At 58.6% G+C, this 25,675-nt stretch overlaps 2 protein-coding genes across 4 annotated transcripts; one reads left to right on the top strand and one right to left on the bottom strand.

Moving 5' to 3' along the window:
* The first annotated feature begins 2,365 nt into the window (after positions 1-2,365).
* Positions 2,366-4,986, top strand: SELENOM (selenoprotein M). The gene is made up of 5 exons (XM_079717683.1): positions 2,366-2,655; positions 3,851-3,886; positions 4,085-4,119; positions 4,478-4,556; positions 4,640-4,986. Exons 1-5 carry the CDS (start codon positions 2,536-2,538, stop codon positions 4,796-4,798), a joined length of 429 nt encoding a protein of 142 aa, XP_079573809.1. The 5' UTR covers positions 2,366-2,535; the 3' UTR covers positions 4,799-4,986.
* Positions 4,987-5,156: 170 nt separating this feature from the next.
* Positions 5,157-25,350, bottom strand: SMTN (smoothelin; the record flags this gene model as incomplete). 3 transcript variants are annotated; one of them, XM_079717865.1, is made up of 20 exons in its annotated part: positions 5,157-5,461; positions 9,293-9,444; positions 10,126-10,243; positions 10,447-10,620; positions 11,522-11,588; positions 11,795-11,857; positions 11,957-12,121; positions 13,199-13,274; positions 13,361-13,513; positions 14,603-14,695; positions 16,618-16,790; positions 16,985-17,506; positions 17,587-17,658; positions 18,257-18,329; positions 18,418-18,738; positions 19,636-19,733; positions 19,841-19,919; positions 20,006-20,099; positions 20,473-20,621; positions 25,285-25,350. In XM_079717865.1, 20 exons carry the CDS (start codon positions 25,333-25,335, stop codon positions 5,311-5,313), a joined length of 2,844 nt encoding a protein of 947 aa, XP_079573991.1. In that variant the 3' UTR covers positions 5,157-5,310. The 3 variants fall into 3 exon arrangements, with proteins under 3 accessions (XP_079573991.1, XP_079573989.1, XP_079573990.1); XM_079717863.1 differs by lacking the exon at positions 14,603-14,695 and adding an exon at positions 8,268-8,336 and having other exon boundaries at positions 25,285-25,335; XM_079717864.1 differs by lacking the exon at positions 14,603-14,695 and having other exon boundaries at positions 25,285-25,335.
* Between the last annotated feature and the right edge of the window lie 325 nt (positions 25,351-25,675).

Here is a 25,675-nt window from a genome sequence, read left to right as displayed (position 1 = left end):
AGTTCCACTAGCTGGCTAGTCAACACTCAGCAGCCCAGGCTATGGCCCCTCCAGGACACAGAGTCCAGGTTAATGCAATGAGGCTGGTTTGGTGGCACCTGTCCAGTGAACAGCGTGGGCCCATGGGGTGCTGAGGTTTGGCTCTGTCAGCAGAAAAGCCACGGGCTCCACGGGGCCTCTGGCTTCAGCCAATCTGAGGTCCTTGCTGGGGTGTGAGGTGGGGTAGAGGGAACCCATGGCATATGACCCATTCTTTTTGTAAACAAATGTTACTGTTTGTGTTTAGGTAATACATGTTTATTATAGAAAACACAGAAAAATATTGTAAAGGAGAAAAAAAATTCACCTATAATTTCATCTACCAAGAGATGACCATTTTGACTTCTTGGGTTGTTTCCTTTAGATTATGGTTTTTGGTGAAGGCATATGTATTTATATATACATATTTTATAAAATCCATTGGCTATTCTGTTGCCGCCACACATCCATTGCAGCTCATATCCTTGACAATCTTCAGGAATGGGTCCCAACTGGTTAAGCCAGGGAGCATTTGCATTTCCCCAGCCACTTGATTAGATCATGGATGGACCTAGTGAGATATAAGGAGACTTTTGCTGGGGGTTTTGGGAAAGAAAGTTTTTTTCCTCTCCTGAGAAGTTTACAAAAAAAAAAAAAAAGATTTCCCCTTAGTTAGTTATGAATGAAGAAGTCTGTGGTGGTACTGGTTACTACTGGCAGCCATCTTGACACCATGCAGGTAATTGGGCTAATGATAAGCTGATGTTCTGGAAGCAGAATGGAAAGAGATAAGGTCTTGGTGACTTTACCAACCAGATCAAACCTCACCTGAAGCCCTCCCTGCCTGGACTATTTTGTTATTTGAGCCAACAGATTCCTTTCATTGTTTAAGCCAGTTAAACTTGAGGTTTCTGTGACTTGTAGCCCAGCGCATCGCAACTCCCAGCTGATATTACTGTTTCATAGCTTTTTAAAAAAATTTGATACTACAACTATGAACATTCTCCATGTCATTCAACAGTATGCTGCATCATTTTAAACAATTGCTTGGCTCTCTACCCTAAGGAGGTATCACCATTTATTTAACTCATCCCCTGCTGTGACAGGCTTCTGTCTTCTCTCCAGTTTTTCACCATGATAAACAGTGTCTTGATAAACATCTTGACCTAACAATTGATTCCCTCTCTGAAGATTACTTTGGGTCAAATTCTGAGAAGTGGAATACTGGGTAGAAGAAATATTTTTAGGGTTTTGATTTATTGTGTCAAATTGCCTTTCAGAAAGCTTGGATGAATTCCCACTTCCACAGCAGTAAATAGAGTGTTAGACATAGCCTGTCATTTCAATAATCTGGATAGAACCAATTATATTTACTGTGTCCTCATGCATTTATAGAGAATGGATATTAAATAACAGCCCTAAGCCTATTATTATTATATCTTCACAATCAAGTCAGTGAATGGGAGGTAGCAGGGTATGAACAAAGGGCAGAACTGACTTTTCCACTAGGCTCAGTGTCTAGGGCCCATCATACTTTTAGGGGTCCACAAAAATATTTTAACTTCTTTTAAAATCGGAAGAAAAAAATGAATAAGTAATCATGAATCCAGCCTGGATTACATTCATTTTTAAAATCAAAGCAGTTGTAAAATCCAATATTTAATATATGTTTTTTAATAAAGGAAGGGGCCCAGGAAGGCAAAACTGGTCATAATACAGCCTTGGTTTGATGTTGAGGAGGATTCTGAGTCCCAGGCTAGATTCAGTGGGGAAGAGCATTGTGATCAATGTGCTGTGTCTGCCTTAGGCTTGAAGAGGGGAAGTAGCATCCTGATCTAGTCATCTTTGTCTTGGTGAGATGAACACAGGCATGTTTTAGGTTCAAATCCCAGATCCACAACTTAATTGTTTTACCTTTTTGAGTCTGTTACCTAACTTGTAAAACGGAGTTCATGGGGCCTTTCTGAGGTACTGTGCCAGGTACTGTTCTAAAGAGCTTTCTAACGTGTATTAACCCTTTTATCCTCCCAGCCCCGACGTAATATTCCCATCGCCACACGTGTGCTCAGGAAATTGAAATCCAGATCGGAATTTCATCCAGAGGAATAAAAAACACAAAAAAGGATTCCCCAGGCCTCAGTTTCCCCATCTTCAAATCGGGTGTCTGACCCAGAAACTCGCGTGTCCGTCCGCCTCCCGCCCGCGCCCCCTGCCGGCATGAGGGGGCACTGCCTGGCCGCATGCTGTCAGAGCGTCCATGCTCTCGGTCAGCAGAGGGAGGGTGGACACTCTCGGGGCTGGGAAAGTAAAGGGCTGAAGGCCGGAGAGGAGCCCAAACCCCGCCGGGAGACCGCGGGCGGCCCCCACGCAGGCCCTGGGCGGAGACCGAGAGCTGGGGGCGTGGTCCCGAGCGGGGTGGGACCTCAAGCAGGGACCTGGCCAGCTCGCGGGCCCAGACGTGGCGCAGTGGCCTGACGGTTCACCTCTAGCTTGCGGATCATCTTCGGCCGGGTTTCAATGCGCCTCCTGCTGCTTTCGCCGCCCCTGCTGCTGCTCCTCGCGGCAGTCTCGGCCACCACCTCCACCTTCCGGCCCGACTGGAGCCGTCTACACGGCCTGGCCCGAGGCCGGGTAGAGGTGAGTGCGGCGGCCCCCAGGCTAGGAACCACCGACCCCTAACCCCGTGGCCCCTTGGCTTTGGAATCACCGCCCGTTCTGACCCAGGACCCTCCTGACTCCCATGTCCCCCTCGGCACCAGGACTGTCCCTTCCACTCCTCAGCCCCAGAACGCCCCAGCACCCACCGTGGAAGCCCGAGACAACCGATCTTGAGGCCTGGAAATCTGAACCCCTCCCCAGTTCCCCATCCGGCCGGACATCGGGCCCCAGACACGTTGGTCCTGTCCCCTAACTTCTTCCGGCCTATGACTTTCCCAAATCTGTCCTCTGGAGCCCAACCTCCCATCCCCCCATCACTTCTCTTTTTCCTGGAATTCCTCCCCACCCCTGTTCCGGTTGGTCTCACTCCCTTTGCCTGGGGGACAGAAGACTTTCTGGGAGCCTCCCTGCCACCTGGCTGGGAACTGTCTTACCAACCCTTACTCCCCAACAATCCCCCCACCCTCCCCTGCCATGAAATGCCCCACCAAAGTCCCTGTGTGACTTGGATCATCACAGACCCTCTCCGGGCCTTAGTTTTCTGCCTGAAAAAAGTTGGGCGGGGGGGCGGGGGTGGGGAGGAGGGAGGACTAGAATGGGTAATGCTGGGGTCTGGACTCCCCTTCAGGGAGTACAGGGAGGGGCCCTCCCAGCTTCCTTTGTTGGGGAAGCAACCAGATGGTCTGTAGGGCTAGGCTGCAGGTGGCAGGGAGAGCCAGCTCTGCACCGGATGAGGTAGGGACCAGATGGTAGGTGTCTCTAATAGGGCCTCTCAGGGAAGTTCTGAGCTGTTTCCTTCTGGTCTGCCTCCACCCTGAGGTTCTAGGGGCCAAAGACCAGGTCCAGGTCTCTATGGCCTGAGCGGGTAGGGTGATCATTTCTCTTGGGCATTGGGCGTGGGTCAACAGTCAGTAAGTTGTGCAGGCAAGAGCCCCAAGGCTGGTAAGTGCCCTTTGGGTTCCTGGTCTTGCTCCTCTTTTCCTCTGGTGTGGGTGGGCCTCGGCTTCCCCATCTGTACAGAGTTCCTCCTTCTACCCACAAGGGGCCTCCATTTCCACATCTTAGGAACTGCTGTTCCAGGGAGTAATTCACAGCTCGATCCAATGCCCAGCTGGGGAATGAGGGTGAGGGTAGATGTGTTACTCCTGACCTATGCCATTTTGTTCCCCTCCAGACATGTGGGGGATGACAGCTTAATCGCCTGAAGGAGGTGAGTTTGAAGGAAGAGATCCCCAGTTTTGTCCCCCCTGAGCCTCTTGGGCAACATGGTCCCAATGACCGGGTGGGGGAGGTTCCCTGGGCTGGGAATCAGGAGCCTGCACATGACTTGCTGTGTGACCTCACTGGGCTTCAGTTTCCTGTTGGTACCTGGAGATGGTTGGGGTCTGATGCTCTGGTTCCTCCCCAGGTGAAGGCCTTCGTCACCCAGGACATCCCACTCTAGTATCCTCCTTCTGTTCTGGGGGAGGGAGAAAGGGGAGGGTATCTGCAAGAATCTCCTTCCACTTAACTTCACAGATAGGGATGACCAACGGTCTTCAACTGACAAATGGGATTGATTGATAGTGGCTGCCCAGCGGATTCTGAGGTGGTCTTGGATTGGCAAGAGAAATTGACTAGTGATGACTGCCACAGACACCGGCACAGAGAGGAGGCCCCCTTACTTCGAACCCTAATTTCCTCACGTGTAAATGGGTATCCCTGCCCTGCTTGGGCAGACGAGGTAGTGTTCACATCGACAAGTCCCCGGGAAACCCCACCTGCCTCCGCCCACCACTACCCACCTTAACGCCATCTCCAGCCACAACCTGGTAATGAAACACCTCCCGGGGGCCGACCCGGAGCTCGTGCTGTTGGGCCAACGCTTTGAGGAACTGGAGGTGAGGCCTGGGGAGGTGGACAGGGGGGAGGAGGGGCGAGAGGCGGGGTCCGGCGCGCTGACCCCGCCCCTCTTCTGCTTCAGCGAATCCCACTCAGCGACATGACCCGCGAGGAGATCAACGCGCTGGTGCAGGAGCTCGGCTTCTACCGCAAGGCGTCGCCCGACGAGGCTGTGCCCCCAGACTACCTGCGGGCGCCCGCTAGGCCCGCCGAAGGCGCTCCTGACCGCGCTGACCTGTAGGTCTAGGGGCGCGGCACCACCCTGCCTGAGCCCTGGGGACAGAATGAAGCGCTCAGCGGCCCGGGAGCACCACCCTCGCTGAGGGCCGACGCCCAGTCCCCGAGCCAGCAGGGATGGAGTTGGGGGGGGGGTCCCTCCTAACCCTCTTTCTTCCCTTCCCAGCTCCACTAAATCCCCTTCCGCCTTCAGCGAGACTCGACTCCTTCTTTGCTGCGGGCAGGTGAGGAATAAGAGCTCCCCGAATACCCATGGGAGACCCCGCATCCCCAGCTGCCTGGCTGCCAGAGTGGGGACGTGGGCACACCTTGCCCAGCTGCCCTCCATTCAGCCCCCCAAGGGAGGCAGAGAGGAATCAGGGTCGTTGAAAACCAATAATTTATCAAAACGCTGCGTGTGTATGCGTGGGAAGGTGTCGCGACAGACAGGGCAGCTGTGGGCCGGCGCACAGGGAGGGGACGGTGCCTGGATGGTGGGGGCAGCTTGCCGCTGCGGCCTTGCGGGCGGCGGGGAAGCTAGACATTCTTGCCGCGCAGGCGCAGCTCGTGGCGCCGCAGGTGGTTGTAGAGCGACTGCACGTAGGTGAAAACGCACTTGGGGTCTGGCTTCTTGCCCATGATCATCATGTCCTCCACCTCCACGAGGGGTACGCAGTCCACCAGCATCCTGCGGGGAGGGGGGCACGGGGGTGGTTGTCAGTGCCGGCCCCGACTCTTGCGGCGACCCTCTACCCAGAGGTCTTTACAACGCCGCAGCCCGCTGGTCTTCCATAAACTCGACTCCTGATTGACTGAATGGGGGAAAAGCCTTCTAGGAAGGCAGAAGCCCCAGGCCCCAGCCACCCAAGCCTGGAGGCACCTCTGTGGGGAGCAAGGCCAAGGCATGTGGAGGTGAAGGAGGAGATCCTTGCCCCATCCCACCGCCCAGGCGCAGCAGACCCAGTGCAGGGTTGGGGTCTCAACCCCTAGCCCTGGGGAGGTCCTCACTCCAGACCCCGCCCACTTCTCTCTGGAGGGCCGCCTCCTTCTCACCCTCAAAGGCACACTCCAGCTGGCACAAGCCTCTCAGTTGGGCCGTTGTACCCAAGGGGCCTCAAATCTTTCCCTGCACCCAGGACCCACTCCAGTGACCCTCTGGGCCCAGGATTATCTGCCAGCTCCCTGACTTGGTACGTCCTGTAGAGCAGCCTGAGAAGCCCCATCTGCCTCAAGGGACATCTCTGCTGTGTGAGATGGTGGCCAGGGAGGTGTGTGTGTAGGTCTGAGAGACAGTTCTCGAACCCTTATTACCCACTTGGGTAGAGCAGGGGAAGCAGATGAGTGTCCCAATCAATACAGACTGGACCAACTACATCACATTCAGGGGCAGGACTTGCTCCCTCCCATGTGCCATGCCTGGCATATAGTTAGCACTGTCAATGTTGTTAAGTGAGTTTCCTTTGGCAGCGAAGGCATGAGGGCAGGAATTGCTCCTGTTCCCAAGACACCCAAGGGCCCAGGACTACCTCCCATCTTGTGCCTTCAAGGTCAGACCTTCAAGGTCAAACAATGTAAGGGCTGGGGCCTACTCTCAGCTCACCAGGACTCCTTTGGGGAAGAAGCCTGGGAAGCAGGAGACCTGTTTCTGTCAAGGCTCTACTGGCCAGCTGTGGAAGCTAGAGAAAACCCTGCCCTGTGACTCAGTTTCCCCATTTTTCTGCAATAGTATAGTCATTCTTTGCTTCATTTGAGTCCTTGGAAGCACCTAGGATGAGTGAGAGGTTTCTGACTCTCTTGTTGAGGTGCTATGTGCCCTTGAGGTCATCTCTGCCCCAGCTTGTTTCAGCTGTACTACGGTGAAGAGGCGGCCTCTCTCTGCAGCTTCTTCCAGCTGTGGCTATCTCCCCAGGGATCCTGGCCTCTCCCAAAGTGGAGCTCCCTCCCATCTCTGGTGTCTTCCCTGGAGACCTTATAAAGCCATTGTTTACACCGGGGCTCATGGCTCAGGGCTCCAGCTGCCCCAGTGACAGGCCAAACACCAGGCAATTCGAGCAACAGCACGGCTGAGTCACACTTTCCAACTGGAACAGGGCCGGACTGGGCCCCTCTCCCTCCAGGCTGGCCTGCTGGGCAGCAGCTCCTAAGTCCATATATGACCTGGAGACAGCACCATGCCCATCTTTCCCTCACCTGCACAGCTTCTCTGAGTATATGTGTGCACGTGTGGGCTGCCCCCCACAATGGCTGCAGGCCCCAAGGGGCATCTGAGTGCACTGCTAGCTCTGTCCCTGATTCACATTACTTTAGGCAATCCCCTTTCTCCCTCTGGGCCTTCGTCTTTTCTTCTCCCTACAAAATGGGTGGGAAAAGTGATGGGGCAAGGAAAACAGCCACAAGGTGGGGAGTCTGGAGTTCCAGTTTTTGGCCCTAGCTCTGACCTAACAACCCCTGGCATGCTCTGAGCCCACCTCTCTCCTCTGAGCTCCTGGTCTGTAATGGGCAGTTAGCTCAGGATCTGAATTCTCTACTGTGGCCCTGAGGTGAGATGACCAGACAGGAAATGCCACAGCTGGCTTGGGGATCCAGGACCCCCACCAGAAATAACTTCCTGTTAAACTGGCCTCGCTCCTGAGCGCCTCAACTTGGAGCATGGCACCCCCAACTTCCCAGTGCACAAACTGGAGGCCTGGGAGGCTTCCCTGACCCTCCTTCTCCCTCCCCAGTGGGTCCATCAAAAAGCCCATCCCTCTGCTTAAGCTTCTCTAGCTGTCTAGTCCGTCCCCTCCCTCCCCATCCCTCATCCAGGCCTCACTCAAGGATTGTTCTTCAATGCTACTAGACCACATACATCCCTTCTCTGTTTGAAAACCTTTTATAACTCTTGTTGTCCTCAGAAGGAAGTTCAGACTCCTGACTGTGACCCCTTCCTCCCCCTCACATCCAGACGAAATAAACTTCCTTCCCTTCCTGGGTGTGCCATGCCCTCCACCTCCCTCGACCCCACCCCTGTGCACTGGCTGATCCCTCTGCCCGGGACTCCCTCTCCCTCCTTTAGCCTGAACTTGTCATTCAGATGCCAGCTTAGTTTGCACTTTTTTGAGAGCTGTCCTGGACCTGCCAGCTGGGTCGGGTGTCTCCCCGGGGATCCCATGGCCTCCTGGGCTTCCTCCATCTCAGTCCTGCCCACCTGGCTCATCACTGCCCATTGAGGAGAATAGTCTTGCCTGTGAGGTCCTGAACAGAAGATAAGGCCGTGCCTGGCTCCTTCTGGCTCTTCTCAGGGTCCCCCTGCTTCCCCACCCCCACTCCCGCCATTTCCCTGGCTTTTCTTTGTGCCCCACTGAGCAGATTCCAGCGGGGCAGCGTAATGGGACAGGGGAGCAAGGCGGCATTCCTCACCGTGGGACCCCAGCAGGGGTTAGGACTTTTTGGTTTTTACCAGCCCCTTCTGGACCAGACAGCGGTAGAACTCCTGGATGTACGTGTACACGCACTTCCAGTCAGGCTCTCGAAGCCGCACCATGTCCTCTGTGTCCAGGAGCTGCGGGCAGTCCGCATGGGTCCTGGGGAGGGTAGGGGGCCGGGAAGGGGCAGGGGGGCGGGGCCCGAGCGGGGCAGCAGGGGAAGAGGCAGAGAAGAGAGAGGGGAGAACAGAGAGACACACACATAAACACACAGAGACATGAGTTCAGTTACGTTCTCAGTGCTGCAGTCTGCCAGCCCCCCGCATGCCCCCTCCCCATTGTGGACGTGCCGCTCACTACCCATCACTAATGGTGTGCAATGCAGACAGGGGTGGGGGGCCAGATCAGTCACAGGTGCAGAGAACTCTCGGGGCAAGCGGGAGGGAACAAGGGGTGGGGGCGATGGCGTTGGCGCTGAGGTTGGAGAGGAGGGCTGTGCCCCAGGGAGGGGGGGTGAGGGAGGCGTGAGAGGAGGTGGAGGGAGGAGAAAGAGGAAGATATCCGGGGGGAAACCAGAAAGAGAAAGATAGAGAAAGACAGGTGGAGGAGGGTGCTGAGGGTGAGGTGAGCAGATGGGGCAACGATTCCAAAGTGGAGGGCTTGCTGATGTCCTATATAAGCCTCTGGCAACACCTATATAGGCTGGGCGGGCACGGTGCCCGGGCCAGGATCCTCCTTTTGGAATCTCCAGCCGGGATCCCGTGGGAGCAGGAAGCTCTGGTGATAGTGGGAGGAGAGCAGGACAGAGAAAGGGAGAGATAGAAGGAGAAGGGGACAGAGGGAGGATGGAGGGGATATGGACAGGGCCACCTGATGGGCCTTGGCCCAGGCTGGTAGGCGGGCCTCTGGCTCCTTCGTTCCGGCGGGCACCTGGCACGCTCAGCAACAGGTGGGTGGGGTGGAAGAGGATGGGGGCTTTCTGGGGAAGGGGGTCTCAGCCGCTGAATGACAGTGCAGCTGACCAGCTCCAGGGGGCCTCGGGGCAGCTGGGCCCGGCCCAGATGCCCAGCCCCAGACGCCCAGCTGACACCAGCAGGGCTGGGACCCACACTTACTCGGCAGATGAGAAGGCCACCTCGAAGTTCTGGCGCCGGTTCTGTGGGCTGAGCTGCCCATAATCGAAGGCTTCAGGGAAGAAGTTGTGCACCAGGGCACAGAAGGCCATCCCGTCACTCCAACTCGAGGAGAAGTTCTGGATGTCCACATGCTACGGGTAGTGGGAAGACTGGTCAGCTCCCTATGTCCTCCACCTTCCAGTGTTTTGTTTGTTTTGTTTTGTTTTTTAACCACACCATGAGGCATGCATGCAGAACTTCTCCAATCAGGGATCAAACCCATGCCCCCTGCAGAGGAAGTATGGAGTCTTAACCACTGGACGACTGGGGAAGTCCTCACCCCCCAGTGTTTTGGTAATCCAGGTCTAGGGCAACTGAGCTCAGAGAGGCCCTGTAGCTTGCTCAAGGTTGCACAGTAGGTAGCCTCCTCCAACTCAGTTTGTTAACTCCCATGTCTGTTGCTTAGGGGGACAGAGTGACCAAGAGGCCCAGCACCACCCAGCTAAGGCCGTGGTCATGCCCTCATCACTCCTTCCCTCATGTACAGAAATTTACCCAGTGCCTCCGACAGAGCAATGAGGCGGGGACTCTAAGGGTGGGGTCTGGCCCTGAACCGTGCCCACCATCCAAGGGCCCTCATTAGGCCCTGCCACTTAATCACTTATCCTGGAATCTAGGGCATGTTATGTGTCCTCTTTGAGCCTGTTTCATTCCAGAAGAAGCCTGTTTCATCTTCCCTGCCAGACATGGTGGCTGTGAAGGGTACAGCTGCAGTTGGGGCCTTGTGAGGGTGAGGAGGCCCTCGCCTGGCCACCTGGTCTCACAGAGCTCACCTCGTAGCCACGCGTCTTGGCTCGGCACCAGTCCAGCAACATCTGCTTGATGCTGTTGGCACTGGGGACACCAAAGCTGGTGGAGCGCTGCACAGCTGCGCGGGGTCCGCCAGAGCTGCTGCGGGGGCGGTGTCGGGAGCGGGGTTACAAGGGGCGCCTCTTCCATTGGCCCACCGAGTAGGCCCCCGCCCCGCCTTCTTTACCTTCAGGCCCCGCCCCCCACTGCTCTAGCCGCTCCCTTCTCGTCTCTGGCCCCGCCCACCACAGCCAAGACCCCGCCCCATGCGGTCATCAGGCCCCGCCCCACCCACTGCTGCTCACCACGCGGTGCCTTCCTTCTCCAGCTTCTCAATCATGGCCTTGCGCGCCTGGGAGGCCGAGGTCTTGGGCAGGCTCTGCGCCTTCATCAGCTCTTTCTTCTTCTCTGCCTGGAGTTTCTCCAGCGCCGCTAGACTGCCGGGCCGCGGGCTGGCCTCATCCTCTCGGTCGAAGATACTAAGGGGTGGGTATGCCACTGTTAGGGCCGGGGAGGGCCGCTCCTGAGCTTCGATCCCCACGAGTGAAGGGAGGGGCCTTGTCACACTCCAGACCCTACACTCTTGTGGTATCTTCACCACCGGCAACGCCGGCCAGCAAGGGAGGTGCTCTTATCATACCCATTTTACAGAAGAGCAGACTGAGGCTCAAACGACAAGAAAATGGGAGCCAAGCTCTTTTCAACAGACTTGGACCCTGGGGAGTTTTCTGCGAAGGCTCATTGTATCGTCAGGTTACAGGTGAGCTTAGATTCTGGGCCCTATCAACTAATAATGACAACCAATGTGATAACAGTAATGGTAATAATAATAATAGCTAGTGTCTGTTGAGCCTTTTCTATGTGTCATTTTAAACTTCACAAGAGTATGGAGGGACTCTTACCACTTCCACTGAAGATGAGGAAACAGAGGCCTTTGGCCTTAGATTTCAGAGAGCATGAGGGGCAGTGCAAGTACTTGAACATAAGTCTCTGACTCAGAGTTCCTGGACCCCTCTGGTTCCCAGCCTGAATTCTGATCCTACCTGCCCCAAAATGCTCTATAACATAGGGTGTATCCCACCTTCATGGGGCTAAGATGTAAAGATGCTCTGTGACATGGGACATGGTCTTCAGACACTGGGAAATGGCAGTGCCACCAGCAGCTCAGTGTGGTGGGGAGGCTTCTCTAAGACCCCGAGCAAATCTCTGGCCTCCCTCATGGTGCGGTTGAGAATTAGGTGAGATGGCAAGGCAAGCAGAAGTAGTTTGACTCCCACTCTGCCCCTCCCTGGCTGTGTACCCTCTTGTAGAATGGGTGTGCAGTGAGGTCCCCTGAGACACTGACTCCTCCGTGGTCTGGGAGTGGGTACCTGTGCTCACCTGCCCATCTTCTTGGATGACGAAGAGGAAAAGGTCTTAGTTTGCATCATGGTGCGGCCACCACCATCTGCAAGAAAGGGGAAGGGGAGCAGGGTGAGGTCCTGGGCTGGATGTGGGAGATGGGGCGGGAGGCTGGTAGAGGGATGGAGGTAGCCACAGGCAGAGAAGAGAAAGTGATGGCTGGACAGAGAGACACACAGACGGAAGTTCGGAGAGAGAGTTTGAGGAAGGTGGGCTGGCAGGCAGGCATGAGAAGACGCCGGGCGGCCTTACTCTCTGAGCGCCTCACAAAACTCGACTCCATCGTGGTGGTGTGGGCCGTCCGTCTGCCATCATCTGCGGGGGCAGGGATGAGAGGAAGGGTGTGAGGGGCACAGGGCCCAGCAAGGTAGATATGTTCCCACCCTGAGCCCTGAGCCCTGCTCGGCCCCTTACTGGAGTGGACGAGCCGCTCGGTCTTGGTGACAGTGCTGACAGCTGAGCCGTCAGCTGTCTGTTGGCTGTGTCGCGTGGTGGTCATGGTGGCCGTGTTGCCACGGCCCTCCCCTGGCCGGGCCCGTGTCTCTTGCAGCCGCCGTTCCCGTTCCTTGTCCCGCTGGTCTGGGCGGGGAATGCCCCACGCACGCCCAGAAGGCCACCATCGCCCACAAAGCACATATGCACGGGCACACAGGGCACACAGATGGGATGGGGGGCAACTTGTTAGCAATACTGAAGACACAGGGGACAACGGCCCTCTCTAGAAGTAGCTGGGGGTGAGGGGGTAGCTATAACTTGGGAGGGAATGGCGGGGTGTGGTGCACTCAGAAACAAGGGGACATGGAATAGCTGAACTCAAAGGGAAAGTATTTGGATCCAAGAAGGGAGTTTCTGTGGGAATGAATAGCTGAGTCCGGAGGGAGTATCTCCATCTAGGGAGGAAGCAGCAGAGGCCAGGGAAGGAGAAGCTGAGTGAGGGCAGTAGCTGAGCGGGCCTTCAAATAGGTCTTAGCAGGGAGAAGAGCAGCTAGAGGAAGAAATATCTAAATCCACGGATGGAGTGATTGTAGGTATCTGAGAAGCAATTCGATCCAGGGGAAGGGTAGTTGGGAGAGAAGCTGACAAAGTGGGTAACTGGGCCTAAAGAAGAAGCAGGTGGGTGGGCATAGAGGCTGGGTGGCCATCCGTGGGCCCTGCAGGAAGCAGCTAGATCCATAGAGGGAGTAATTGAGAGTATCTGGAGAAGCAAATGAATCTAGAATCTGGAAGAAGGAATAGCTGGGTCTGGGGAGGAAGTAGCTGTGTTCAGGGAAGGGGAAGCAGGGAGGAAGCAGAGGCTAAGGTGGTCATCAGTGGACCTTGAGGAGAGAGAAGCAGCTGGGAGAAGGAGTATCTGGATTCAGGGAAGGAGTACTTGACAGAACTTGGAGAAGCAAAGAGGAGTAGCTGGGGGAGAGAGTAACTGGGTCTAGGAAGGAGAAGAGAAGCTGGTTCTGGGTCTAGGAAGTGGGAGAGAAGCAGCTAGGGAACGGAGCAGCTGGATCTGGGGGAAGGAGGCAAGGGAAGAGCTGGGTCTAGAAAAGGAGAAGCTGAGTCTAGAGAAGAAGCTGGGGAGGGCGTTACTGAGCTGGAGTGTCCACGAATGGACCCCAGTGAGGGGAGCAGCTGGATCTAGGGGTGGGGCATTGGGCTCTCTACCTCTCTTCCTTTGTCGGAGCTCACGTAGCGCAGCCCGGATGAGCTTCCGCTCCTCAAAGTCCGTAGTCTGATCCAGCTGCAGACAGAGTCCCCGTCATTGCCTATCTGGTGCCTGCTGGTCCCGGCCCCTGCCAACCCCCAGTCCACCAGATCTGGCCATACCATCTTGTCCAGGATACTCTCATCCTCAATGGTCGTCAGCTCCTTGGCGCTCAGAGGGCTCCGCCTCTCTGGTGCTTTGTCCACGCGGGTCTGCTCGGCGCCATTGGCCACCTCCACTGCTGCAGAGGGGGGCTCTGCTGGTTCTGGCTCCATCTGTGTGGTGGGGAGAGGGCATGGACTTTAAGCAGGGGTGTAAATGAACCCAGCCATGCCCCAAAGTACAGGGGGCCAGGCCCTGGGGCTTCTGGCACAGCCTTTGAAGTACCACTAGCCAGCTGGACGGCCTGCCCAAGGATGACCATGTTGATGTCAGGCTCACAGAAGAGGCACTGAGAGCCTTGTTGTAGGGCTTCCCATGTACCCAGAACTGTCTTAATACAATTAAGGGAGGCAATAATGGTGATTTCCATTCAGTGGTGAGCACTGTATGAACACTAGGTATTTTACTGTCCCTATTTAACAGAAGGGAAAACTGAGGCTCAGGGTAGCTGCATGACTTGCCCACTGTCCTTCTATAAGTGTGATGCAGACTGGGATCTGAGCTGAAGCTAGCCTAACTCCTGTATCCGAGTTCCTTCTGCTGCTTCATTCCCAGCCCCCTCCCAGGCAGGCTGTGCTCTGTCTGCCTGCTCCGAAAGCCTGGGTCCTCCTGGGCCAGTGCCCAGGCAGCAAGCACATGCCCGCCCTCAACACACCAAGGGAGCTGGACCAGGGCCCATAGGCTCCTGACCAGGTGTCTGACCGGGGCTGCCCAGAGCCAAGTCCTCTCTGAAGCTCGCCCCTGCTCCCCACACCCACTAGCATGAATCACCCCCTAAGGGGCCTCCAACCCCAACCTAGCCCCCCACCCCTCTCAGGGCATCTTCCCAGCCCCTTGCAGACAAGCCCCCAGCCCAACTATCAGAGCCCCTCCCCTCCTGGCAGGGCCTCTCTGTTTGCTGTAAGGGTAAGGAGAGCCGAGGTGGCAGCTGCTTCAGGGAGGCTCGGCCTGGCAGGGGCAGGGAGTGGGGGTGGGGCTGGAGGCTGGGCCCCGGCCAGGGGCTGCCAGGGCAGCCGCCACGTGTGCCTCAGGGCCAGGAGCCTGGCACCATCTTGCCTCAGTCTTGGAGCGCTAGTGCCCCAGTCCCCTGTACAGATAGGTAAACTGAGGCTCAGAGAAGGTGGTAGGCCACCTAGGGTCACTGAGCAGAGGCAGAGCCTGGCTCAAAACCACCCGCCTCCCTGCAGCCCATAAGGACTTACGAGACTGCCGCTGTGGGCAGGGCTTGCAGAGGAGCGGCGGCGGGTGCTGAAGGCAGGCGGGTGGGCCACAGGGGTCCCAGCATCCTCGGCCGCCTGGAAGAGGGCCTCAGGGTCGGCAGCGGCCAGGAGCAGCTCACTGGGCTCCAGCTCGGGCTCAAGGTCAGGCACAAGTGGGACCCCCAGCCGCAGGCTCAGCACCTCCACCTGCCTGCCCAGTGCATCCAGCCGCCAGCTCAGCGCTGCTGTCTCAGCCCGCAGCTCTTCAGCTGCCCGGGCCACCGGCTCCACGGCCGAGGCAGCTGCCTCAGCTGCCTGGGTCACTGCCGCCCGGCCAGCCTCCGCCACTGCCTGCATCTCCTCCAACGCCCGGCCCAATCTCTCCTCGAGGGCTGCGTCCAGCTCAGACCTGGGCCCCGGTACCCCCGGCATGGTGATGGTGGGGGCTCTATGGTGAGGTGACGAAGGGGGCAGTGGTAGGGACTGCTGCTTCTGTCTGGCAGAGTCAGTCTTTGCAGCTGGCCTGAGGGCGAAGGCAAGGGCAGTGGGCCTGCCCCGCCCCTGCTGGCCTCCCAGCCCGCCACCTGCCAGCTGGGGCTGTAGCCCAAATAGAAACCTATTCTGGGCTCCCTCTGGAGGGGGCAGTGGGGGAGGGGTGGCCTGCTCAAGCAGGCGGACCGCCAGGCCTGGCCCTGGCCCTGCAGAGATCACAGACTGGCAGTACAGCAAGCCTGCACAGGTTCTGAAGGACTGCCGAGGCCGGGGCCCCATGCCCCATAGGTGGGGAAACTGAGGCAGGGAGCAAGGCATGGGCCTGTCTGGGCCACCATGTGCATTAGCCGTGAGGACCCAGTCTGCCAGACTCCAGAGCCTGCGTCCTCTGCCCTCATGTCATGCTGTTTTAGAAAGCCTTGAACCGATGGGGGCAATGGAGGCACAGAGAGGCGGGACTTCAAGCAATCTGCAGTAGCAAGTGCCTTGTCCCTGAGATAAATGTCCTCTGCCTGCCTCTGGTGCTCAGATCCAACCACAGACTCTGAGCAAGTGCATTACAGGCACACGATCTGCCTCCCCTTGGTTCTGGATGGGGAAACTGAGGCAAGTAGGTGGTCATACCTGGCGCTCCCTGTGGCACCTCCCATCCACCCCAAGGGCCTCAGCCACCCTCTCCTCGCTCCCTTGGCAGAGAGCAGTTAGGTCCTGCTCTGTGAGGGGAAGGGTGCTTTCCTGCCCCCACCCTCTCCCTGTCACCCTTGAGAAAGCCCAAAGCTGGCTCTAGCCATTTCACCTCAAAGTCCTATTCAGCCCCTGGAACAGCACAGAGGCCATTACCTGGGCAGCTGGGCGGCCCGCTGGGGATCCCTTCCCAGGCTGAGCTCCCAGCCAGCTGATCCCGGGCTCCAGAATGAATAATGGAAGGGTGCGGCAGATTCAGTTCCCGTGGCACCTGCTAGGCTGCTGCCTCACCTGACTGGCACCCCCTTGCCTGTCCCCCCTCAGTGCTTCTGCCCAGCACCCCCCCCACCCCGAGATGTTGACGCAGATGGTAATCACTAATCTCCAATCTCCTAACGGGCCAGGCTGATCTTGGATGAGCAGATGAGCGGCTCTGCACCTTGGGGCTGAGGTTCAGTATAGGCTGGGAGCAGGGCCACTGGGGCTGCTACAGGAAGAGGGGGGCAAGCCCTTATTACCCTTCTCTGAGCCTCAGTTTTCCCATCTGTTCACGAGGCATGAACCGACCAATTCTGGAGTAAGGACCAGAGATCATCATGTGGGAAGCTTAAGGCCAGTACAGAGTGAGCTTCTGACATATCTAGTGGCTGATAGGCGAGGGTCTGGCCTTAGCTCTGCCATGAACTGTCTGTGGACTGTGGTCACCTTCTCTCTGTGGGCCTCAGTTTCCCGTGTGTGCAGTAGGGGAAGAGCAGAACAGAGGAGCCCTGAGAGCCCTGCACCCTGAAGCAGTCTACATGAGGTGGCTGATGGTGAGGCTGGTGGGGTGAGGAAGGGCTCACCTTAATGCTGCAGCCTCCTCGGCTACCAGGGGAGGCATGGCTGAAGCTGGTGATGTGAGTGACACTGCCCAGCCGAGCCAGGTTCCCAGGGCTGCTGATATGCGTGATGGTGCTCTTGCCCCCACTGCTGGTGCTAAGGAGGGTGGGGGGCGCCCGCAGCCCCAGCGTCAGTTCTGGATAGGGAGAAGGACTACGGTCAGGATCAGGTGGGGTGAGGGTAATGCCAGTCCAGGTTGATGGCGCCCGTTGCTCCCAGTGCACCCTTTGGAGACACCCTGAGCCCTGACCACAGCACCTGTCCTATGTGCAGAGCTGGGTGGCTGCAGGCAGTCATCCCCAGCAGTGGGGAGGCAGTGGGGAGGCCTACCTGCCCTCTGGTTGCCTGTGGGCAGCAGCACCCGGCCCGTGGAGGCCTTGCCCCGGCCATCCTTGATCTCGATGGTGAATGTGGTCTTCATACTGGCCCCTGGCTCAGCAGTGCCCACGGCCACGGCTAGCGGGGCACTGGGCGCCTCTGAGCGGGCCATGGGCCCCCCTGCTCTGTTTTCAAGGGGCCTGACAACCAAGCCCCGCCCCCTGGGGCCCTCCTCCCTGGGGCAGCTCTGAAGCTGGGCCAGGGGCCGGGCTGTTCCTCGCTGATCCTTGTTGAACTGGGAGGAGGTGTCACTGCGGCCCCGTGAGGAGGGGCCACTGGAGGAGAAGGCAGGGGTGGTGCTGATGTGGGAGGAGCCTGGGAGCCTTGCAGGGGTCGAGGGACCTAGGGCTGCCCGGAGTGGGCCTTCCTGGAGCCCAGCAGCCATAGGAGAATCAGATGTGAACTTGCGCACACGGTCCCGTACGGAGCCAGCCCGCTGGAACGGGGAAGGTCCGCTGGCAAGGGGAGTGGGCTCTAGAAGGGACAGGAGGGCTGTCAGTGGTTGGATGGGACAGGGACTGCCCAGAGCCCGGGGTTGTGGGAATTGGCAGTACCTCGGTTCTGGACTGGCTGGCGGGGGCTCAGCACAGACAGGGAGCGTTGGCAGGGGCGAGGGCCAGCCAGGTCTGGCAGCATGGGAAGGCGGTGGCGGCCATGTGGGAGCAGAGAGAGGAGAGCGGATGGTGGGGTCCACCTCTCATAGTCCTCTCTTCCACACCTCCTCAGCCTCCCAACCCCTTCCTACACCTCAACCTCCCCAGCCCACCCTGCACCTCCCACAGCTCCTAGCCTCCCCACTCAGCAGCGTCTCTCTTACAGGCCCCTCCTTCCCCGACCCCAGGATAACTTGGACACTCCTGGGGGCTGGGGCTAGGCTTGGGCTGGAGGAAGGGTGCCCAGATTCTCCCTGCTGATGGGGATGGTGGACACCCCCCTGGCCAGCACTGCCCACGGCTCCAGCTGGGAGATGGGTGCACTCCCTTATTGGGGAAAAGAATGTGCCTGAGGCCTGTTGCCTTTCAAGGCTGCAGGGAGGCCTCTGGCCATGGGTGGGGGAGTGGGGGGGGCAGGGGCGGGGACACCTCAGAAGCAGTGGGAGGAGTGTCAGAGCCTGCCTGGACCTGAGGGCACTGGAGCCATCTAGACACAAGAACCCATTTTCCAGGCAGGGAAGGGGAGGCCCAGGGAGGCAGATGCCCCTAGCTATCTCTGCTGGAACCCTACCTGCTCTCTTTGTGTCGGAGGGACCTTTGGTAGGGCCATGGGCAGCAGGGGGCTCTGTGGGGCCAGGCAGGAGCTGCAGAGGAGACACGGCATGGGCAGGGCCTGACTCCCAGACTGGGGAGCTCATCTGCCTGGCATCCCTGCCCCTCATCTAGACTCACCTTGTTGACCACCTGCCCCTCCATGCTGGGGGTGGCTGGAGGCTCCTGGGGCTCAGGGCTGGCAGCCCTGGGAGGGCTGGGAGGTGGCTTGGGGCTGCCCAGAGCCTCAGTGGCAGGGCACGGGGCCTCGGCAGGCTCCAGTGGAGGCTCAGGAGAGGTAGTGGTGGGTGAACTGTCGGCTGAGGCAGGTGAGCTGGGTGTGCCCCCAGGTGGGGCCTGAAGCAGTAGTGTCACTGTAGTCACATCATGGCTGGTGCCATTGGGGGCTGGGGTTGGCTCTGGGACCTCTGCCTGCTGCTCCTGTTCCTCTGGCTTCGGCACCTGCGGGAGACCCGTGGGAGACCCACAGGATGTGGCCAAGGCTCTCCAGGCTGGCAGGCACCCAGGGCAGGGCATGCAAAGCAGAGGGGCTGGACACGGTTTCCTGCAGGCACATCTGCACAAGCACGGTCACTGGCACACCATGGGCCATCTTTGATCCCCACTTCCCAACCTCTTGGCACTGCCTACTCAAGGGCAGTTCAGAGATGACCAGATCCTAATGGCAGGGGTTGGGGACAGCAGGAGACCTGCTGGGGACTCCCAGACTTAATCAATTTCTGGCGTGGAGGCCCCTGACCCCTGGCCTCTGCCTGGTTAATTACGGGGTTAGTGGGTAGTCCTGCCAGGACCAGGGACCCAGCGGCCTCTGCTGGCCACTTACGGAACCTGCACGACCCCACCTCTCACCCACACTCCCTGGAGAACAGAGCCGACACTGGCCCCTGACAGCAGGACCTGATAAGCCAAGGTAAGGATGTGGGCTGTACGGAGGGGGAGGGGCAGCCTCGGATGGTTTAAGCTGGGCAAGTACCAGGGTCTCATTTTCATTTCAGGGAGATCCCTCTGTCTGCTGAGTGGAGGCTGGATGGCCAGTGTGGGGGTGGAAGCAGGGAGGCCAGCTGGGAGGTCAACAGGGTGGTAATGAGAGACAGTCAGGAACCTGGGAGCAGTGTAGACAAGCTGGCTTTGCGGGGGAGGCCTGGGTAGAGACAAACTCTGGAGGGGAGACATGTGACCAGAAGTTGCCTGGGAGAGTGGGCAGAGGCCTGACAGAGTCCCACTGTCCCCCAAACACAAGCTGGGGGCCCCCTCAGTTAAGTACCCATCTAGCAAAGACACACAGGCGCTCTGTGCTGCTGGCGTCCATGGGCACAGGACCTTGCCCACACCCCTTACCTCACACCGGTCCAGCCTGTGTGCTGCCCGCCCCTTGCTGTCCTCTCTTGAGCCACTGTTGGGACGCCCGCTGCACAACCTTCCAGCCAATGTGGCGGCTGGAGGGAAAGGGAAAAGTGTCAGGTGAGTAGCAGAGCGTCAGGGTGGGGGGTTGCTGGGGGCAGCATGCAGCAGGGCAGGGGTGGGGCCAGGGCAGGGCGCGTACCCTCAATCTCCTGGGCCCGTACGCGGCGGATGGCGGCTCGGATCAGCTTGCGTTCCTCGTACTCAGCAGCGCCTCGCAGCTGTAGGTGAGGGGTGGGCCACGGGTATGTGGAGTCCAGGTTTTCACCTGCCCTGCCCCCATCCCCTGCCCTGGCCCAGGCCTCACCAGTGTGGTCAGCTCCTCCACATCACTCATGGACTCCAGCCGTCCTGCCAGCCGTGCCAGAGCAGCCTGCTGCTCAGCCTCCCGCTGCTGAGAGCTGCAGGGACACCATGACTATAACCTCCATTGCCAGGGCCAGGTCATGGAGGATGTGGGCTGAAGGCACAGGCCAGGACAGGGTAACTGGAACCTTGGCAGAGGGGCAGGTAGCTGTGCACACCCTCTGGCTATACGCTGGCACATGCACGCCCATGGACCTGAGCGCTAATATCACATGGGCGTGGCCAGGACACCATGACTGGCACGTGGTCCGTGCCCACCAACATCCCTGTGTACTCCAAATGCGTGCCTATGCTGCCATTTGCACACCCAGATGGGCAGCAGACACCTGGCTCATGCCTGCCTGCACAACACGAGCTGAGCCCTGGCACATTTAGCCCCACCTGCATGTCCAACCCCTCGCCACTCACTGCAGCCAGTTCTCCTTGTTGTCCTGCCGCTCGGCACGGAAGCGCTTGGATGCCAGGGCCTCCTCCTCGCGCTCCAGCTCCTGCCGCTGCAGCTCCCGGATTGCTGAGCGGATGCGTCGCCGCTCTGCCAGATCTGCTGTGACCTCCAGCTGCAGGGCAAGGGGTGGTGAGGGGCAGGTCATTTTGGCTGCCAGGGACAGAGGGCGGGCACTGGCCGCCCACGGTTTGGCCTGGGGCACAATGAGTGGTCTGTCTCCACTCCCTCTGCCCCAAGCCCGTCATGTGCCTGCCTGCCCACCCAAACTTGGTCTCAGGGGGAGACTCAGATCATGCAGCGAGGGCTTCTGGACAGCCCACCGTGGACTAAGATTCACAGAGTGGGCAGCCAGCAACCACCCACCTGTGCCAGGTGCCAAGTCAGGCGCTCATTCCTGTGACTCGACTCCTGCCTCTCAGAGCCCTTCATCAAACCCCCAAGAACCAGGGAGTCGTGGCAGGAGGAGGGAGGCCATCCTATGGGCCCCTTACAGTGTCCCTGGGGAGGGAAGGGTGATTGGGCTGCTGGAATCTAGCTGTCAGCACGAGAGACTCCCAAAGTACCACAGCCCTCCTGATGGGTGGCAGCCTCGTCCACACTGGACAGATGGGGAAACTGAGGCAGGGGCAGGCCCTCAGGAGTCATAGCTCCCTGCCTGGCTGGGGGCTATTGTTCTCCCTGCACTGGTGCTGCTCTAGCCATCACTGAAGGGGCAAAGGGGCCGGGGCTCAGAGTGGGAGGGCCAACACCCCAGACAGATAAGGCAGCTGCACTAGGGTCCACCCAGGGCCCTAGAGAGGGCATCCATGGGGGACAGGTGCTCCCACCAGCTTCTTAGCCTGTCACTCCCTGGGAAATTGGGGGTGGCTGGTCTAACCAGGTCCAGGAAAGGGCACCTTCTCTGGGCAGTCAGCCAATCATGTTGCCCCTCTCACTCCTCTACCCCCTACAGAGCCTCTGTGGCTCAAGGGAGAGAGGACAGGCCCAGGGCCCCCAGGAAAATAATGGCAGAGATAAGCCTCCAGTGTGGGTGTGCGCCAGGTGGGAGCAAGTATAGGCAGTGATTTCCTCCGCCTCCACCCCCACCCCCAAATCATTCAGGGGTAGGCCCAGGAACTCTCTACTCCCTTCCTTTTTAGCCTCTTTTCCCATCATTCCTTCCTGCTCCACAGGGGAGCCTGGTGGGAGGGGGAATGGTTTCAGCAGGGAGTGTGGGCTGACCCAGCTTAGCCATGAGCTCACTTGTCCCAGTCTGAAGAGGGTAGAGACAAGTGACAGAGCCCTCCAGGGAGCCTTCAGTCTTCACATTCCTGAGGAGATATGGGAGGGCCCCCAGAAGGCTCAAGCCCGGACCCCCAGCTGGCTCCAGCCCCAATCCAGTCCTGGCTGCGTGGTCAGGATCATATCCTTAACATCCCTGGTCTTGGTTAACATCTCATTTGTCAGACGGGACAATGGCCTCCCTTTAGGGCAGTGGGTGAGGATGGGGGCAGTGACTTGGGGTGCCCCCCCCTCCTTGCAGAGCAATGTATTGTCGGTTCCAGCCAGTCAGCAGGGGAGAGAGAGAAGTGAGGGCAAGTGAGGACAAGATACCCAGAGGCATCTGTAACATTTACTGAGAAACCATGTGCTGGATCCTGTGCTGAGCCCCTTACTTGTCCTAACTTCACAGAAACCCTAGGCAATTTATTACTCCCATTTGACAGATGAGGAAACTGAGGCTCAGGGGGAAGTGATTTGCTTATGGTCAAGTGACCTGAGCCAGGATTTGAACCCAGGTTTCCATGACTCTGGGGCCTTCCCTGGGCTGAGGATATCTCTGTGGCTGGGGTCTGTCTGCTATGGTGGGTACCTTGAAGATCCTTGTACTATACTGGGGACCCTTCCAGCCTGGACTAGAGATGCCCTGGGGCTTAAGGGGGCCTATCATGTGGGGGGGGGTGGAGAAGGCTCACCTTCCCACCCTCAGTCCTGGCCTTGACTCAGGCCCAGAGCCCTCCGTGGTACACTAGGAGATTCCGGGCTTGAGGGGACAGCTGGTCCAGCCCCTCCTGTGCAGAGGGTAAAGAGGCTCAGAGACGCAATGACTAGCCCTTTTCCTCCTGTGTGTCCCTTCCCAACCCCCTGGGCTCCAGAGATGGGGTTCTCCTCCCTGAAAAAAGCCTGATGTGGGAACTTGGTCACTTCTGCAACCCCTGGGAGTCCCCCTCTGGAAAATGGGAGCCTCTGTCTGATCCCCCGAGTGGGTGGGGCAGGGTTGTGGAATGGACAACCTCATCCCACTCGTCACCCTCCGGCATGACCCTTCCCTTTAGGCCTGGAGACAAAGGTCCGCCCACAGTGTCCCTGATGTGTGTCCTGCGTTCCCCGTCCTCTCAGGCCCCACCATCCTGAGTGGAGGGGGCTGTTGTTGGGAGGGAAGGAAGTACAAAGCGCCATTGTCCACTGGGGGAAAGGGAAGGAGATGGGGGGGGGTTCCGAAACTACCCAGTGAAATTCTCCTGGGAGGAAAGAGGGTGCTTCCTCTTCCCGGGGGGCCGGGCCTCCGGATACTTTGTACCCTCGCTGCTGGAGGCGTCTGACAGGCCCCCGGCATCTTCCTGGGCCTCAGACTCCCCACCAGCACTACGTAGGAGACTTTCCAGGCATTCGCTCAGTCCCAGCGCCTCCAGTTGACCGATGGGGGACCGGCCGGCAGTGAAGCGTGGCCTAGCCAGGGGGCGCTGAAGGCCCGCGGACCCCGCGACCGCAGCCGCCTGTACCGCCCACGCCTCTCCCACGCAGCCCCGTGCAAGGCGCCCAGCCAGGAGCCAGCAGGACAGGAAGCCGCCCAGGTTCCGCCTGCTTTAACATCCCCGGCTACAGAGAGGAAACCCAGGTTCACAGACTTAAGCAGCTTCCGCAGGTCACCCAGCTAGTGAGTGTCGGAGCCCGATCTCGAACCCGGGACCGAGGCGGAGGGCGTCCCAATTTGTGGCGAAGGAGCACGTGGTGCTCGTGTCCCCAGGTGTCCCCATCCCGCACAGCCCCCCTCCCTGTTCGCAGGAATGTGCAAGAGCCGAGGTTGGGAGCGGGTCCCTGGGTCCTCAAGTCGGCCGGACGCTGGGGCTCGGGTCAGCTTTCCCTTATAAGGCCCGGCCCCGTGGGGAGGAACCCGGCTCCGGACGCCCCAGTTCCTGCCAGGAGGCCGGCGCACGGGGCGGGACCCTCGGCAGCGCTGGGGCGCAGTAATGGCGGGCGCCCGGCGGTGGAGGACCCCGGTCCCGAAATGGGAAAGACCTCCGGGGTCCCGAGACGAGGGGCGGGATCTTGCTAGTCCTTTCCCAGGGAGGGGGCCGGGGTTGGGGGGGCAGACTACAGCCAATGCTCCGGCTTCTCTGAAACCCTTTTCCAGCACCCAAACCCACATGGGGTGGTGGGTGGCGGCTGGAGAACCCTGATCTTCAGAGTGGACCCCTAGAGAAGGGGATGAGCAAAGACCTGGCTTTCTCTCCACTACCCACGTTAGGATTCTGACTTCCTGATGGGAGGTCGAGCTGACGTGGTGGGACCCTTTGGAAACCCATCTCCCTCAGGCTGCACATAGCGCCTGTGGCGGTGGCAGACACCCAAAGTCTAAGGTGCTGTCCGAGGACACAGAGGCCGAGTGCCTTGGGTAGATGATGGCAGTGGCTGGGCACTGCCCAGTGACTGGGCTGAGCTAGCTGGCTCCAGCCCCTGCCTCCAGAGGAATGGTATGGGGGTGGGGTGGGTCATTTGCCTTCTCCCAGGGAAGGTAAATCTTTAATTTACCCCTTGGACAAGGGTCAGGGGCTGGGGGGTGGAGCTCTGGCCCCTCTTCCAGTTCCAGGGCACACTGCCCTTGCTGGTGGGCACATGCCTGCCCTGCTATATTGCCCCACATCCTCTCTGTGCATGGTATGTGTGTTGTGGGGGAGGGCGGGCTTCAAGAAGAAGCTGGGGAAAGGGGATAGAGTGGGCCCATCCTTCTTCCATGCCAAGATCTGGGCCCACGCCTCATTCCATCCCCATGTCAACTGTAGGACCTAGATATTATGTTCACACACATTCCCCCCACCTCCCATTTTACAGATAAAGAAACTGAGGCTCAGAGTGGGAAAAATGACAGATTAGAAGTCACAGTGTTCATAAGGGTCCCCAAGGCCTGTCTCTCTCTATGGGCTCTTCTGGACTTGACTTATCCAGGTCTCTTGGTCCCCCATGACCCCTTTTGGGGTTTGTTTGGATCCTGGCACACCCTTTTCCGAGCTGGGTGCGCTTGGGCAGGTGACTTCACCTGTCTGAGCCACAGTGTCCTCCTGGCTCTTGGAGCTACTGTAACCATTCTGTGGGATGGTGTGCTTAGCGCCCAGACTGCCCCTTCTGTGCCCTGGCTTATTAATCATTGTTGCTACTGTTATCATTGGGCCAGCCTCCAGGGGTGGGTACTGCCCAGGCTGTTGCTTGAGAGAGGCAAATCCAGCCTCCCCACACCTGTGACTGCACATGGGTGAGTCCTCACCAGTTACTATTTAAACAGGTGGTGGCAGTGGGGGGCTGGGAGGAACAAGGCCTCAGCACCTGGCATGGACAAGTACATGCCACCAGGGCCTCTGCATCAGCCACGCGGAACAGGCCTAGCCCTGTTCCCCGGAGCCCTTCTCCTGTGCCCTCCCCCATCACCTCCTCTTGTCAGCTGAGAGGTATCCTGGACAGGCCCTGCCTCTCTGGCCTGTCTTGTCTGTCCTCATAGTAGGGATAATGGAACCACTTACCAGCTTCCGCAAGGCTCCCTCATCCAGCCCAGCTAATGTTTCGTCCGCCATCTTGCTGGCCCCTAGCTCCGTCCGTCCCCTCCTGGTGAGTTCCCCAGTGCCTTTGGCAGCTGACATCAGCTCAGGGAATTCTGCAGGGGACAGACATGAATCAGGCCTTCTGGGGCCTCTAGAAACCACAGGCACTTGGGCTTTGTGCCTCAGTTTCCCCCTCTAACCCATGATTATCCATTGGTGTCTAATCCTTATCTGTGATGTGACTCCTGGCTGGGAGGTGCCCTCTGCCCTTGGGTACTGTGCTGGAAAACTCAACAAACCAAGAGTAGGAGTCCCTGGTTCCAGTCCAGCCAGCTGGACTGCTAGCTTGCTGTGTGGCCTAAGCTGGGCCCTT

The sequence above is a fragment of the Hyperoodon ampullatus genome (assembly GCF_949752795.1).
Source record: "Hyperoodon ampullatus genome assembly, chromosome: 13".
In the NCBI taxonomy this organism is placed as follows: domain Eukaryota; kingdom Metazoa; phylum Chordata; class Mammalia; order Artiodactyla; family Ziphiidae; genus Hyperoodon; species Hyperoodon ampullatus.
This window is presented reverse-complemented; position numbering and strand designations above follow the sequence as displayed.